Below are 15,465 nucleotides of genomic sequence, written 5' to 3' on the forward strand. Positions count from 1 at the left end.
TTTCAAGCACAATTTCCCAGGCTTCTGGAGAGGTGATACCACCCAGAGAGGCCGACTGCTTTCTTGGGGGTCCTTGATATCAGCCGCATCTCCTCCCACTCTGGGCCTCTGGTAGTACTTTCTAGCCATGCTGGCCATTTCACTGTTCCTCCAGCGTGTCAAATATCTATGCCTCAGGGTCTTTGCACCTGCTGTTTCCTCTCCCTTGGAATCTCTTCCTTAGATATCCATGATCCATCTATTTCTCAAGAACTCACATTCTATTTCCTGAGAAGTCTCCCCGGGCCATTCTAGCTCATATATGCCTGCCTGCCCCATCTCCTTATAATCCTGTTTGTCTGTACCATACAACCATCACGTTTGCAATTTGTCTTTTCTGTATCTCTGTTCACTTGCTTCAGGTCCAGCTCTTTCAGGGGGACAGTGTGGCACCAAGTGAAAGTAGCAGTGGCACCAGCTGAAGGTCAGTCTGTCTCTCTTGACGGAAAAAACGAGCCTTCACTGTGCCACTCTCCGCCGTCTCCTTCAAGGCCAGGCTGGTTCCTGGAAGTGAGAATTAGAAGAACTGTGAACTTGGAAGCAAGTGTGCAGAGACCCAAGAGCAGATGCTCTTGGCCTCTTATTCAACAGAACATGCACTGGGCACTCTGAGGGGCAGCAGAGCAGCAGACTTGGCCTCGTTCTCCAAGTTTCGGTTCTCCCAGCTGTAAAACGGGAACAGTGCTTTCTAGCCTGTGAAGAAAAAGGCAACGATGTTTGTAAAGTGCCCAGCACTGCATCCAGCTCATGATGGTGAAAACGCACAGAATTCTTGCCCGTATCTGTGCCTGGGGCACTGTGCGTGCACTTGACACAGACTATCTCATTTACCGCACATAACCCCGGTGTAGTGTGGGGTAAGTCCTGCGCTATCCCCATTTTACAACCAGGCAAATTGGGCCCAGGGAGGTCATTGCCTAAGGTTGCCTGGCTCGTGAAGGATGGAGTTGGGATTCTACCCGGATCCTTGGCCCCCTGTCTCCCCACTGCACAGCCCTGCCTGTTACGTGGTGGCTGTAAGTTAAAAGAGGTGGCATCCACTATGACTCTGATGCCCTGGGAGACCTTGAGCAGGGTGCATCTTCCCTACAGGCCTCAGTTTCCCCATATGTTGAGTAAAAAATAAACCACACTGTGTTTCATGTATTTGTCAGGGATTTGGGGGGGAAAGTAGGATTGAGTCTTTGGGAAGTTTCTGACAGGAAGGGGACTGCAGAACTGAGCACAGGATAAGGGGGGAAGCAAAGGATGGAAAAGAAAATGCTTGGAGGAGAGCCAAGGGTCGGAGTCTAACTCATTCTGGGTCAGGCACTCATTTTGAGGACATTCCACTGCTCTCCTCTCTCTACCCCATGTTCTCCCTCTCACCCCCTCCTCCTCTGCTACAGCTTCTCCAGGGGAAATGCCACCATGTCCTACCCTTGGCTGCTCACAGAATGGAGCCTGGGTCAAGGTGGAGATGGCCACAAACGGACTCAGGAATCAGAACGGCCTTGTCACACTGTCAGGACTCCTGCAAAGTGAATCTGGCTAGAAATTAATGTGAATCCCAGGACTTGGGTCCGAAAAGCAAGCTATGCATGGCCAGGATCAGAAGATACGGCTTAGCACTGTCCATGGTGTCCAGGAGCTCAGTCCCTATGGTATAGACAATAAAACGTGCCCCAGGTCATATTACTTAAGGCATAGAGCCTAAAAGGGGGAAACTGATTGCTGCTTGCATCCATTAGCATCCCCTAAGTGCTACACTGAGATCCTTGAGAAAAAGACAGGTATAGGTGGAGGTGCGTCTTGAGGGGGCAGCCTGACAGTAGAGAATTCACTTCATGGGGAGCAATTAGAGAAGCTGGGCCAGGGATCCCAGTCACTATCTCCCCTAGTGCCTGCAGGGCTATCCTGAAGTGACAAGGGTGGGGGGTTTAGGCAAGTCCGTGGGTCAGAGGGTAGGGGACAGGACCCTTTACATATATATGTGTGCGGTGCTACAAGAAGCTGGTAGCTCTGTTGGAATAAGTCCTAGTTTCTGGGAAAGAAATGGGTTATTTTGGGATTATATGTATTCTAACCATCTATCCATCCATCCATCCATCCATCCATCCATCCATCCATCCATGTGTCCATCCACTTACCCACTGATCCATCGAACTACCCATGCACGCCCTCATCCATCCAACCACCCACACACTCACCCAACCACCGACTGATCCACCCCACACCCACCCATCCATCCACTTACCCAACCACCTGCTCATCCATTCACCCATCCACCCACCATCCACTTACTCATTACCCACTCATCCATCCATCCATCCATCCATCTATCTGTCCATCCATGCATCCAGCAGCCTATTCATCTATCCATCCATCCACATATCCATCCATCCATCCATCCATCCATCCATCCATCCATCCGTCCGTCCAACCACCTACATACTCACCTATCCAGCCAACCACCCACTCATCCATCCATCCGTCTGTCTGCCCATCTATCCATTCACCTATCTATCAATTCATTTACCCACCTATCTATCTATTCAAGATTTACTAAGCCTTTTTGCACTAGGCTGGGACCACAACAATGAAACAGACACAATTTCTGCCCTCTCAAAGCTCATAGGCTGGGGTAAAGGCTAAACAGACAATAGCCCCTACTGGGGTAAGTGCCAGGTGAGGGAGTGTCCTGACCAGGGAAGTGTGAAGGAGGGTGGAGAGACTGCTTTTTGAAGAGGGATTTAGGTGTCAGAAGGAAGGTTAGGCACGATGACCTCAGGGTCTGTCAACAGGAAGGGGCAGCTTGGCACAGTGTCCCTGATCTCAGGCTGTCTTTGGCAGTACAGACCATGATTTTTAGCCTCCAGAGGCCCTCAGAACGTTTCTTCTAGGGAACTGCATGGGTCCTCCAACATTCAAGCTGGGATCCACAGAGTAAAGAAAAAAGTGTGTGAGTGGGGTTCTGGATTACCCACTTCCTTCAACAAAAGCAACGTGAACTTTCCTCTGCACCAGGTATTGGGTGCTGCATGAGCTTTGGTTTGAGCTAGAGACCCTTGTTCTCTCTAATGGTCCTCTGTGGATTCGGCCTTCCCAGTGCTTGGTTGGCCTTCTTAGGGGAGATTTATTATCTTTTGGGGATAATAGGGATTTGAAAGGGAGTAGATTATCACTCTGGGCTTCACACAGGAGCATATGTGCCAGGTATGGCCAATCAGATGAGAGTATGCTCCCATCACAGTGACAGGGCGAGGGTGTGTGTATGTGTCAGAGGGTCACATGACCTAAGACAGGCCAACTAGCCTGAGTCTTGAGATTCTTCTTGGTGCCATCCGGGGGGATGCCTTCTTGCCTTCCAGAAGCTTGGAGCCATATGGCTGTGATCCGGGAGCTCCAGGCATTTTTAATTTAATTTTTAAGCACTTTTAATTATTTATTCTTTCCAGCATTATTGAGGTATAATTGACACATTTGCAATGTGTGTGATGTGCTGATTGGATATGTCTAGGCATTGTGAAAGGGTTCCTCCCATCTAGCTAATTAACGTATTCACACCCCACATATTTCTTTGCTGTGAGTAGTAAGAACATATAAATTCTATGCTCTTAGCGAATTTCGCTCATAGGATACGGTGTTATCACCGATATCAACATGTTGTACATTAGCTCCTCAGATCTTATTCACCTTGTATGCTCTTACCAACCTCTCCCTATTTCCCACACTCCTAATCCCTGGCAACCACTTTTCTACTCTCTGTTTCTAGGAGTTAGACTTTTTTTTTTTAAGATTCTACGTACAAGCAATACCATGAAGTATTTGTCCTTCTCTGTCTGGCTTATCTCACTTAGCATCATGCCCTCACGATCCAACCATGTTGTTGCAAATGGCAGGTTTTCCTTCATTTTTATGGCTGAGTAGTATTCCATTGTGTATAGGCACCACATCTTTATCCAGTCATCCCCTGATGGACACTTAGATTGTTTCCTTATCTTGGCTACTGTGAATAATGCTGCTGTGAACATGGGAGTGCAGGTATCTCCTCAATATCTTGTCTTCATTTCCTTTGAATACGTCCCCAGAAGTGGGTTGGATGGATCCTATGCTAGTTGTAGTTTTAATTTTTTCAGTAATCTCCAAACTGTTTTCCATAGGGACTGCACCAATTTATACTCCCACCAACAGTGCACATGCGTTCCCATTCTTCCAGTTTTGGAAGCCAGTTTGAGTTGGGTGTCCTTTACGACTAAAATAATCCTGACCAATATATTCTCTGGCATTGCACCTGTAGGGAAAACTGAGACCTTAGAGAGGGAAATGATTTACCCATAGTCACCTAGCAAGCTTGTAACAGACATAGGATCTAGCTTAAGGCCCTCTGGCCACCAGCCAGCATTCTGCTTCTCACAGCTTCCCATGCTATACCCTGGTTAGAATGGCCCCTGGGGAGAGCTGGCAGGGGGCTCAGAGCCCTCAGCATCAGGCAAGGCAGGGTCAGTTCTTTCTCCTGCCAATGGGGTCCCTTCAGCCAGCAAGAGCCCATCTCTGTACTGGGGAGCCCTGTGTGCAGTGGATGGAGCCGGAGTGAGGGGAGGGGGCCAACACAGTCAGAATTCCATTTGGAAAGGATAGCTTCTCTCATTTGTAGAGCCCGGGATTCCACATTAGAAATGTCTCAATGCTCAGCTCATGCCTGAATTTCAAACTCGTGGAACCACAGACTTCCTGGGGTCCTTTGGTATCTATGTTTTCCAGGAGGAAAACAACTGCATTTTTCATTTTTAAAATATGTTTTGGGGATTCGTTGAACGGTTTAGCTTGAAAAATAAATACAGATTCAACCACTAAAAAAAAAAAAAAAAAAAGTTTGAAATACACTGGGCTCACATCCACAGCCATTTTACAGAGAGGGAAACTGAGGCCCCAAGCAGAGTCAGGAGTTTGCCAAGGATCTGCCGGAGGGCGATCTTGCTGGGTGACAGCAGCCAGGCCTGGTGCCCTGTCCGAGCCTCCGTGGGACAAGGGGGTGGCTGGGAGCTCTCCAGCTACATACTCTGCATCCCAGGCCACCCACTGTGTTCTCCCGTCCTCACAGCCACCTTCAGTTAAGTTAGAAGTCATTTCTGTCTTTACAGAAAGGACAGATGAATCAGAGGTTTGATCAGCGAAGGGGCTCAGGCAGTTCCCCAACCAGCTTCGTCATTCCTTTGTGCCTTGAATGAAATTCCTCTTCAGTACGTGCCTTTCAGGAAAAAGAAAGGAGGGGGGGAGAAGAAGAAAAAGAACATAGGTAAAGAATCCAGAGAGATGGATTGACCCTGATAATATCAAAGAGTTAATTTCTGAGCTCATTCCTGAGCTGTCAGGGGTCTGGAAGGCTTTCTGTAAGCCATAAATAACGCATTTTAATAATGGGGACTTTGATTCCTCTCTGGGGGCTGAAACCGTATTGTGATTCGGGTGGCAGCTTGTCAGGGCGCCAACATAGGGTTTCTCCGGCACTTATTAAGGGATTACATATTTTGGGCATGTTCAGGTCTTCATGGTCTACTGGAAAACCATCCTGCCGAAAACGCTTTTGACCCAAGGAAATGGACTTTTAGCTGAAAACAATTTTTTTCCCACCACTCAAGTTCATTGTTTACCAGTTTCACCCTGAATTTGGTTGAAAGTTATTAATTATGTTCTTCATGCCCCTGGTGCTCCAGCAGCTGCATGACTCACAGGGTCCCAGTTTGCCGGGACCCACGTCTAACCCAACTGTACCTAATGGAACTTCAGTATCTCTGGGGAATGCAGCGACATTACCTTCGACAACCTTCAGGGCTGAGCTCTGTCCAGACCGGGTTCAAGCTGAACCGTATCTCCAAAGACCCAGCCTGTAGGCTTTGCCGTGACGTTGCTGTAGGATCTTGGGCAAGTCGCTTAACATCTCTGGATCGCATCTCCTCCTCTGCAGAGTAATAAGCCCGATGACTGTATGGTTTGATGTTTGTTGAGGTCTGAAGAAACGCTGTTTCCTCTCCTACAAAATGGGAATGATGATACCACCATGCGAGAGATGTCTTGGTCACCTGGTTCTTTTTCAAGGAACTGAAGACAAAACCACAGATGAGATAGACACAGCATTTGTGGCTCCCTGGAGAAACAGTAGGGCTTTTATGCTCCACTTCAACATTCGTATGTTTCTTTATTCTATAAAGGATGAAAGAGAAAAATATATGCTAACCATGGCAGATACAGCCGTCTACCTAACCAATATCCATCTCCCCTTTTTCTCAGTAATAGAACTCCGGTTTTGTTCAGAGCTGCACATTGCCTGGGGAAAAGAGCTACATTTCCTAGCTTCCCTTGAGGTACGAAGGGCATGGGAAATGGTCCTAGCCCATGAGTCCTAAGCAGAACTTGCCAGGAAGGGTTTTTAGGAAACGTATTTTACTGTTTATCCTCTGGCAGTTCTTTTCTTTTCTTTTCTGCCCGGGATTTGGATTTGGTGCTGGAACTCTGCAGCCACTTTGTAAGCATGAGGACAAGGAGCACACTACTCCACTGTGGAGTAGAGTGAGATGGAGTCCAGGTCCTGAGGATAGAGTGGAGTGTGGGCCTAAACCTGAGCCATAGACTTCCTGGCTTCTAGTTATGAGAGAGGAAAACAAACCACTGTCATGTTTTTAATCCACCATTAGTTAGATTTTCTATGAACTGCAGCCCCACAGACACATGTGACGAGTGAAAACTTCCAGGCAAGACGAGGTAAAAATTGAACTAGTGAGCAAGCCAGGGAAGGAAGTAAGAAGACAGCTAGACAGGCCACAGAATTCTCTACCCAGTTTTAAAAACTGCCCTTCAAGTCTGGCTTTGAGCTTCCTAGTAGCCAAGTAGAGGAGGAAATACCAACATTGACAAGATTCTCATTATCCATAAAGCATGATTGTTGCAAAGAGAGACTCAGTTTCTCCTGGTATTTAGTTGTAGCCCCATGGCAGAGCTTCCTCAGGGCCTGGGCACCAGTAGGCGCCAAATAAATGCCATGAGTTATTATGAACTCTCCTGCTTACTCCCCATTACAGGGACCACTGTCAGAGGGACAGTAACAAAACAGACCTCCTGTACCCACCCCAGTTCCCCCTCCTGCTGGCACAGCCCTCCGAGGCTCTGGGGCCCTCTCCTTCCCACATCCTCTGGCCAGGCTCTACCAGTGTCCTCTCCTCATCTATATCTTGAACTCTACTGGCTCTTTCCATCTCATTTAATCCTGCGTCACCTACCTCTATCTGGAAAAGAAAGGCCCCCGCACTTCCCTCTTCACACTCCCCCAGTCCTGTTTCTTTTCTTCCTTCACAGCCAAACTTCCTAAACGATTTGTCTCTACCTGCTGCCTCCACTTCCTCACCTTCCACTTTCTGGATTCAGTGTCAAACTCAGGACTATTTGGAGTCTTTATTGCGCTGAATCCTCATGCATTCATTGGCTCTACAAATTTTCCTCCACTGTTCCTACAGGCCAGGCCTTCTTCTGAGCACTGAGGATATATATGGCTGCGAACAGAACAGGTACAGATTCGAGCTGATAAATATGAAAGCGTTGATAGTACAGTCAAGCCCTGAACAACACCATGGTTTTTGTTTTTGTTTTTGTTTTGTTTTTTGCTTTTTCAACTGCTTTATTAATTTCACATTATGAAAAGAATAGTTTTTCCTAAGAAGGGGTGAAATTTCCCTGCTGGACAGAAAGTTTTACAGAGACAAAACAATATTTAATTACAAACTGGTAAGTGGAAACACCAAAAGGTTTACAGAAAAAGTAAATCACAAAACTACAAGTTTGTGGAGCAGAGGCCACATTATTAACCTCAAGGAAAACCTTAAGATTCAAGGTATAAGGCAAAAGTCATAATGATTATCAGGTTCAGGAGTTTGAAAGCGCTTATGGTGCCTCATTTGCTGCTCCTTAGTCTTTCTCCGGATCTCCATCATTTGCCCTATGAACTTTTCCACATCATCTCCCATTTCATTGTGATCAATATGCTTGTTAGGTGTGGCCCATCGAAAATTAGGGACAAGTCCTCTCATTCGCCCCAGCTTAACATTTCTTCCATTCTTCTGGCCTTCACTCCCTCTCGAATTGCATGATTCCTCTTCATTCTGCACAGGACCCTGTTCTTCGTTTTCCTGCTGGGCATTTTCCATGTTGACATTTTTCACCACTTGTTTCTCTTTGGACGCCATTGCTCCTGGGCCTATCCTTGCAGTCTCCTCTTCCTCCTCTGGATTCTCACCCGCGACTGCACCGCAGCGGCAAAACTTGGACCAGCACACCTGCTCCCTTTCCACCTCCCTACTGGGAGAATCCACTTCTACATGGATTGTTTTCTTTCTTTCTTTTATTTTTTTTAAAGATTTTATTTATTTATTCATGAGAGACACAGAGAGACAGAGAGAGGCAGAGATACAGGCAGAGGGAGAAGCAGGCTCCCTGCAGGGAGCCCGACGTGGGACTCGATCCAGGGACCCAGGGGGGCATCTCACCCTGGGCCAAAGGCAGGAAGGTGGCTCAACCACTGAGCCACCCATGTGCCCCTATATAGATTTTTTTCGATAAATACAGGACAGTTCTATAAATGTCTTTTCTCTTCTCTATGATTTTTTTAGTACCATTTTCTTCTATTTTCTCTAGCTGACTTTATTGTGAGGATACAGCATATGATACACACAACATACAGAAAATGTGTTAATTGTTTATGTCATCAATAAGGCTTCTGGCCAACAGCTGCCTCTTAGTAGTTAAGTTTCTGGGGCAGTCAGAAGTTATACACGGATTTTTGACTGCATGGGGGGTCGGCGCCCATAATCGTGTCAGTCAAGGGTCAACTATGTCTGTACACCAAGTACCACACTTATGGGCCCTGGAGAAGGATGCCTCGGGGTAAGGGGGTGGGGAGAGCACTGTGGGAGGGGGCTGTATTAGATAAGGTAGCCAGGGAGGACTTCCCAAAGGAGGTGACGGGATGAGCCTTGCAAAGATCCAGAGGAAGTGGGTTCTCAGCAAGCGCCGAGTCCCGGAGATGGAAACATGCTTGGCTTGTTCCCTGAACAGCAAGGAGGCCAGTGTGGCTGAAACGGTAAGGAGAGAGTGGTGGAGGATGAGGTTGGGGAGGTGGGGTGGGGAGTGGTCTTAGGGCATCCAAGGTGGCTGTGACGATGTCGGCTCTTTCTTACCTTGGGGAGATGGGAGCCATGGGAGGGTGTGGAGCAGAGGAGGAGTATGGCCCAGCTCAGAGTTGTCAGGCTCCCTCCTGCTGTGGCACGAGGGAGCCTGCCTGTGCCTACCCCTCCTGCTGGAAACCCTTTCTGCATTTCTCTCTGGTCTTTTCTCAGACCTCTCTGTCAGCTTCCTCCCTCTCTCAGGTGTCCTTGTCTCCAGGGCCCTGTCCTCAGTTCTCTCCCCCCTGAGACATTCTCAGCTCCTCCTCTGCACCTCACTTCAGTCCTTCAGCCACTAACACCTGCTCACTGCCCTACCCCAAGCCTCTCACCTCCCCTCCATTATCCCCCCCTACCGCCTGCCTGGCCTCCTCCCCAAGGCTCCCTTTATCCCCTCCGAGAGCTCACCCTGTAACTCAGGAGTTGGTCCTTAAAAGTCTCCACTGTCCCCTTGCCCCACCGACCTGCAACCACGTGGACTTGCCCAGCTCCAGAGGCAGCTATAGCCCTCGCCCACAGCCAGTTCTCCCACTCTGGACGATGGGGCACCCCTGTCACACCTCTGCACCCTCGCACATACTGTTCTCTCTGCTGGGAATAGACCTGTATGTCTTGCCAAGCTCACTCACCCCTGCACGAGAATTGTGCAGGATGCCTTTGGCTGCAAGAAGTCCATCCATCAAGGACATTCATTTTTGCCTTACTTGAAGTCTGGAGGTGAGAGGGGGTAGTGTGAGTCCAGGGGCTCAACAAACACGTTGGAGACCCAGCCCTCCCATGTGACCCCCTTAACGTGGTCACTTTTCTATAGTATTGTGTTTCATGGTTCCAGAGTGGCTGCCAAAGCACCGGGTACCATGGAGTCACACCCAAAAGTGAGAGCCAGGCACAAAGGGACTTTCTTCTCATGGGCATGTCTATTATCAGACAGGAGACATTTTCCCAGAAGCCTCCAGCAGACTTCCCCTGACATCACATGGTCATCCCTTGACCATTCACAGGCAAATGATCATGAGGGTGGCAAGATGAGCTGGACCAATCATCCTTCATTCTCCCACACTATGCATTTTAGCCCTAGTGAAAGATGAGGGTCCCATAAATAAGCAGAAAGAATGGATGATTGCTGTGTGAACAGCCTACCAAATCTACTGGGCGATGTCTGCTCAAATGACCCCTCCCCTGTCACATTTACTTCATCATGCACCTGGAGCAGCAAGAGCTTGAGCTCCAGACTACATTCCAGTAACTACTGGTCCTCGGCTCAGCATTCCCCAGCTCTTATCCCTCTAAGTCTAGCCTTATCACCCTTATTTGACAGAGGAGGAAGCTGAAGCTCAGTGCTGGAAAGAACATGTAGACACTGAGAGTCAGAGGGGAGAAGGAACTGGCCTGAGGTCCGCCCCTGAATTTCTACTGGAGGTGGGCTGGCCAATAGAACTTTCTACAGTGATGGAAAGCTTCTATGTTGGCACTGTCCAACGGCACCTACTAGCCATACGGCCACTGAGTGCTGGAAGTGTGGCTAGTGTGACTGAGGACTGATTTTAATTTAAACGGCTACATGGGGCTAGCAACTGTGTGATAGGAGGGGATGGAATGCTAGATGCAGGTTTGGCACTTCTGGCTCTTCTGCTGCAGACAGCAGGTGGCGGAGCAGCAGATAGACGACCTCAAAAATGTGTGAACTGGAGTTTGCTACAACCTGGCCCTTGCTGGGGGGCTCCAGTCAAGAATTTGCCACTAGAAACCCAATTACAGTCTTGGAGAGGGCTTGGCAGGCCAAGGAAATCATTCACCCACCCCAATAAGCTCCTGGAAATCATTCACCTGGTGACAGAGAAACAATGCTCTAGCAATTTGTTCTGCTCAGAAGCATTTGCCTGTGGAGTCCACTCCACCCCATGAATGGCAGGTGGTGGGCTCTAGCCTCCTGCCTGAGACTCAGACTAGTCCATCAAAGCCTGGGCTCTGTGAGTTGGTGGGGGGCAGTGGAGGATTATAGACACCATCCAGATAGTCCCTTACATTACTACGAGGGAAACTAAGGCTCAGACAGGGACATGCTAGTGACCATTGAGGTAGCATCTCTTATGCAATGTGTCTGTCATAGGACTTGGCACTTGCCAGCCAGGGTCCTTGTTATAGCAACCCTGACATTCATTCTTCCCTCTTCTTCACTAAGCAGTGGTCATGAGATTTTGGAGGTGACTGTCTCCACTTTAGCTCTCGCATGGACACAGATTGGTCCAGCCAGTTGGCACAATCCCAACCCTTTTATCATAGTGACGGGTCCATGAGTGCCTAAGCCAACCAGGGCATGGGGACAGATCACCCTGAGGGCAAAACCGATATCCAAAGGACTGTAGAGAAGAAGAATCACAGAGAAACAAAGCTGGAGCCTTGATCAAACATGCCTCAAGTCATCTACCCTTGGGATTCTCTGTTATATGAGTTAGTAATTCTAATAAATCACCCTTTTAGTTTAGACTAGTTAAAATTCAGTTTTCTGTCACTTGCCACCAAAAGCATCCTTCCTGATGCAGATCTGAAGCCCATTCTGTCATTTACTCTACAGATCTGGAGTAGTCATTACTCACAAACCACAGATGAAAAGATATCTGTCCCTCAATCCCAGGGACAGGGTTGCTGAAATCCAACTGTTGCCGGATCGCATTATTTCACTTACTGTTCACAGCATGCCTGTGAATTAGGGGTTGGTACCCTATTTTATGGACAGGAATAGTGAGACTCAGAAATGGAAAGGGACCTGCCCTACGTCTCATGATAACCCAGTAGAGGGGGCTGGGACCACATGCCAGTTATCCTGAGCCCCCATTTAGTGATGTTATTTTGCAGGGCTCTGACAGCCACTTTTTTTGCATGAGAATGATCTAACTAACCTGCCCAGGTGCCGTTCTTTTGTTATTCCATGTTCCCTCTGTCATCTTTAAGGACTAGTATCTAAAGAGCTAGATGGATGCTTTTAGCTGGTGGCTACATTGAGACTGCTGTCTGTGTCAGTGGTTGCCATGTAACAAACCAGCCCCAGAGTGACTCAAAACCACACCCATTTATTACTGCTTACAAGTCTATGGTCAGCGGGATGGTTCTCATGTATGCCAGGCTCAACTCTGTGTGACTTGAGTAAAAGGGAATTTACTGAAGAGACCGTGGGAATTCATAGAGCCATTGGAGTCAGGAAGACTTAGTCTGGAAGGTGAGCCAGGACATCCAGGCAAGCTGGTGACGCGTAAACTGTACTCCACAGTCATGCCGCCTCTGAGGGAAGTTCTCATAATTGCTTATAGTCATGGCACCAAGAGACACACAAGATGAGTTTCTGGTGTGCCATCTGTACTAGTGAAATCCTGAAGACGCCTACACCTGTGTCAGCTAGCTATTGCTGCATAACAAAACCACCCAAAACTCAGTCACTTAAAGCATGTGCTTGTGCTATTGCTCTCAAGTCTGTGGCTCAACTGGGCAGTTGTGAGGTCTTCACATTTTGGAATGATCATACAGCTGTGGAAATGGATGAACTTGAACTACAAATGTTAACTTGGACAAGTCTCAAAAAACAATGTTGAGCCAGAGAGACAAGGTACAAAAAAGATACTTACAGTTGATACACATGTATAAAATGCAAAAATGGTCAAGACAATACTGTTAACAGTCCACAGATATATGTCTACAGAGTAAAGGACAAAAAAATGAGTGGGCTTGACAAGCACCAAATCTTGCATTATGTTTGTTAAAAAGAAGGAGGGGCAATCTGGAGGGTTCTCTGGAGACTCATGAGAGACCATGTTCTCACCTGCTTGGTCACTTGCCTCCCAGCTACTCCTTCCTGTACCCTTCCTCAGCCCGTGGATGCCTCTCAAGACCTTGAATCCTGGGCTGGAGCATCTGATTAGCCCAGCTCAGATCTGTGCCCCATCTGGGGTTACCTTAGGGCAGAAAAAAGGGGAGCCAGTGCCTTAGACTCCCGTGGTTGGAGATGGACACCCCTTTCTGCCGAGAGGGCCCCAGGAGTGGGAAAGAAGAGGTTCTAAAAGACATGTGGGGACATTAGGAGAGAGCCTGGATGCTGCCAGCCAAGAATGACAGCCTTCCCCTCACCCACACCCAGATCTCCCTCCTCCGGGGGCCCTCCTCCCTCAGGACACAGCTCTGAGGTCCTGTCCCCAAAGCCTTCTCAGACTTGCAGTCTGATTCAGTAGCTCCCTCTCCGGGCTCCTCCAGAGCTCTTTGCCTTCTATTCCCCTCTTAGAGGCCCAATAACGTCTAGTAGTTCTGTTAAATCTACTATACACAGGATCTGGAAGGATATGGAGGCTGAGAGTGATCTGGAAAGAATGGACAGACAGAAGGAAGGAGAGAAGGAAGGGAAACAAGGCAGGCAGGTGGTGCTGAAGGAGCTGGGCCTTCTCCAGCCCATGTGTGTTCCTTCAAGCGCCCCACACCAGGAGGAGGGCCTGGCATACAGTGGGCATATGATTAGTTTTGTTGACTGGCTGGCTCTGCACTTTCTTCGGGAGAGATGGTGATGATGACTGCTCCCCGATTTTTCTCCAGGTTGACACTGAATGTCATTTGATGCCTTCTGACATTTACCACGGGGAGGGAGGGTATAACTCCATTGGGGGGCCTTCTTCCCAGAAGCTCCCTTCTCTGCACACCCCGGTCTCCCTCCTCTTGCCTTCAGATGTGCTCAGACCCCTGTTATCCTTTGAGTCCTTTTGCCTTGTCTCCACCTAGCCTTCCTGCTCCTACCCTCACTGCTTAGGCTGCTTCCTAGTGGAAGGACCCAGAGCCTGGGGCAGGGATTCAGTGCCTGTGATTTACAGAGGGAACTTCCAGGGGAAATCTGGAAGGGAGGGAAGGAAGCAGGATCAAACAGGGGAAGAAACCAAGCAAAGGTGTCTGGTTTTAAGAGAAATCTGGTCTCAGCTTGAATCCCACGGGGCTCACTGGAGAGTAAAGGGCATTACAGAGCGGCCCTCCTTGAAATAAGGGGACTGGACCTTGTAATGGTCAATCATTGGTCAATGACTACCCCTGGGGGGTGCATTTGGGATGGAGCATAAACCTTCCTGGCATTTATTTCCAGATGCTGAGGGCACTTCTCCAGTAAAGACATGGCTGTGAGCTATTAGCAGGTGCCCTCACAGCAGCTGTGGGGATGGGTGCCCCACCCGTTAGGGCAGGGGGGAGGGCATTGAGCTTGGTGCCAACAGTATCACCACCCTCACCAACCAGGCCACACCTGTGCTCCCTGGGGCCTGGGCTATGCGGGCAGGTGAAGAGCTCCCTGGAGTTCTGCCCTAGTGCTGTGTACAGCTGGGCCACTGTGTTTTCTGGAGTCTCTAATTGTTTTCAGTAGAAAGAGTGCCTTGCACTAAACGGAAGGCTAGGGATGTGAGCCCATTGACCACATTTGAAAAACTGGGAAATGTCAAATACTGCTCTGGACTTCTTTTCTGGCCTCTCTTGACAATGGAAAGATCTGACACCTTGGGCCCATACTCCTACAGGGTCATAGGTCTCTGGCACTGGGCAGGCAGGCCCCTGCATCTGGGGCTTGGGTTCTCCAGCTCTCCACAGTCCCCCTACCCCCCTGCCACCTCTGGGCCTAGTCCCCTCATTTATGGTGGCTCCTGGGCCCCTGTGGGCATCTAAGTTCTGCACTCCTGGCCTAAGGGACCCCCGCTGGCCTTTGAGCTCAGACAGTGTGTGCCTCTTGTTTTGAGTGACGTTCTCCTTACTTACCTACTGTGTGCACGACTGCAGCCAGTTACTTTATATCCACACGTAACAGTAACTTTCAGCCTCTTACAAACACACACACACACATACACACACAGTTTTCACTCTCTCCAGAGCCATATAGTGAGAGGGACTCACCAATTTGTGTAGCCACATCAAGGAGCTATTTCTAGGATACCCCATACCCTGGAGACCCTTGGCTCCACCTGCCACCCAGCCTCTCTCCCGAACTCCAACACCCCTGTCCTTGGGCACTCCCTCACTCTCGCTGGGACGGGTGGTCAGAGCCCCAGACCCAGCACATCCACCTTGAACCCACATGGCGGGGAGGGAGGATGGGGGTTGGCTGGGCCTTCAGCAAGCACTGTCCCTTCTGTTGGCTCTGTGCTTCTGGGATGCTGACTCCTCCCTGAGTCCAGGGGCTGGGCCCATGCAGCCTGGGGCCAAATAGCATAGTCTTCTACTCTGC

General features: G+C 49.0%; 1 protein-coding gene across 1 annotated transcript; it reads right to left on the reverse strand.

Moving 5' to 3' along the window:
- Positions 1-7,883: 7,883 nt before the first annotated feature.
- Positions 7,884-8,300, reverse strand: LOC112914557 (protein BEX4-like). The gene has a single exon (XM_025991662.2). The coding sequence runs from the start codon at positions 8,253-8,255 to the stop codon at positions 7,899-7,901; it is 357 nt and encodes a 118-aa protein (XP_025847447.1). The 5' UTR covers positions 8,256-8,300; the 3' UTR covers positions 7,884-7,898.
- Between the last annotated feature and the right edge of the window lie 7,165 nt (positions 8,301-15,465).

Source organism: Vulpes vulpes, chromosome 9, assembly GCF_048418805.1.
Source record: "Vulpes vulpes isolate BD-2025 chromosome 9, VulVul3, whole genome shotgun sequence".
Taxonomy (NCBI): Eukaryota; Metazoa; Chordata; class Mammalia; order Carnivora; family Canidae; genus Vulpes; species Vulpes vulpes.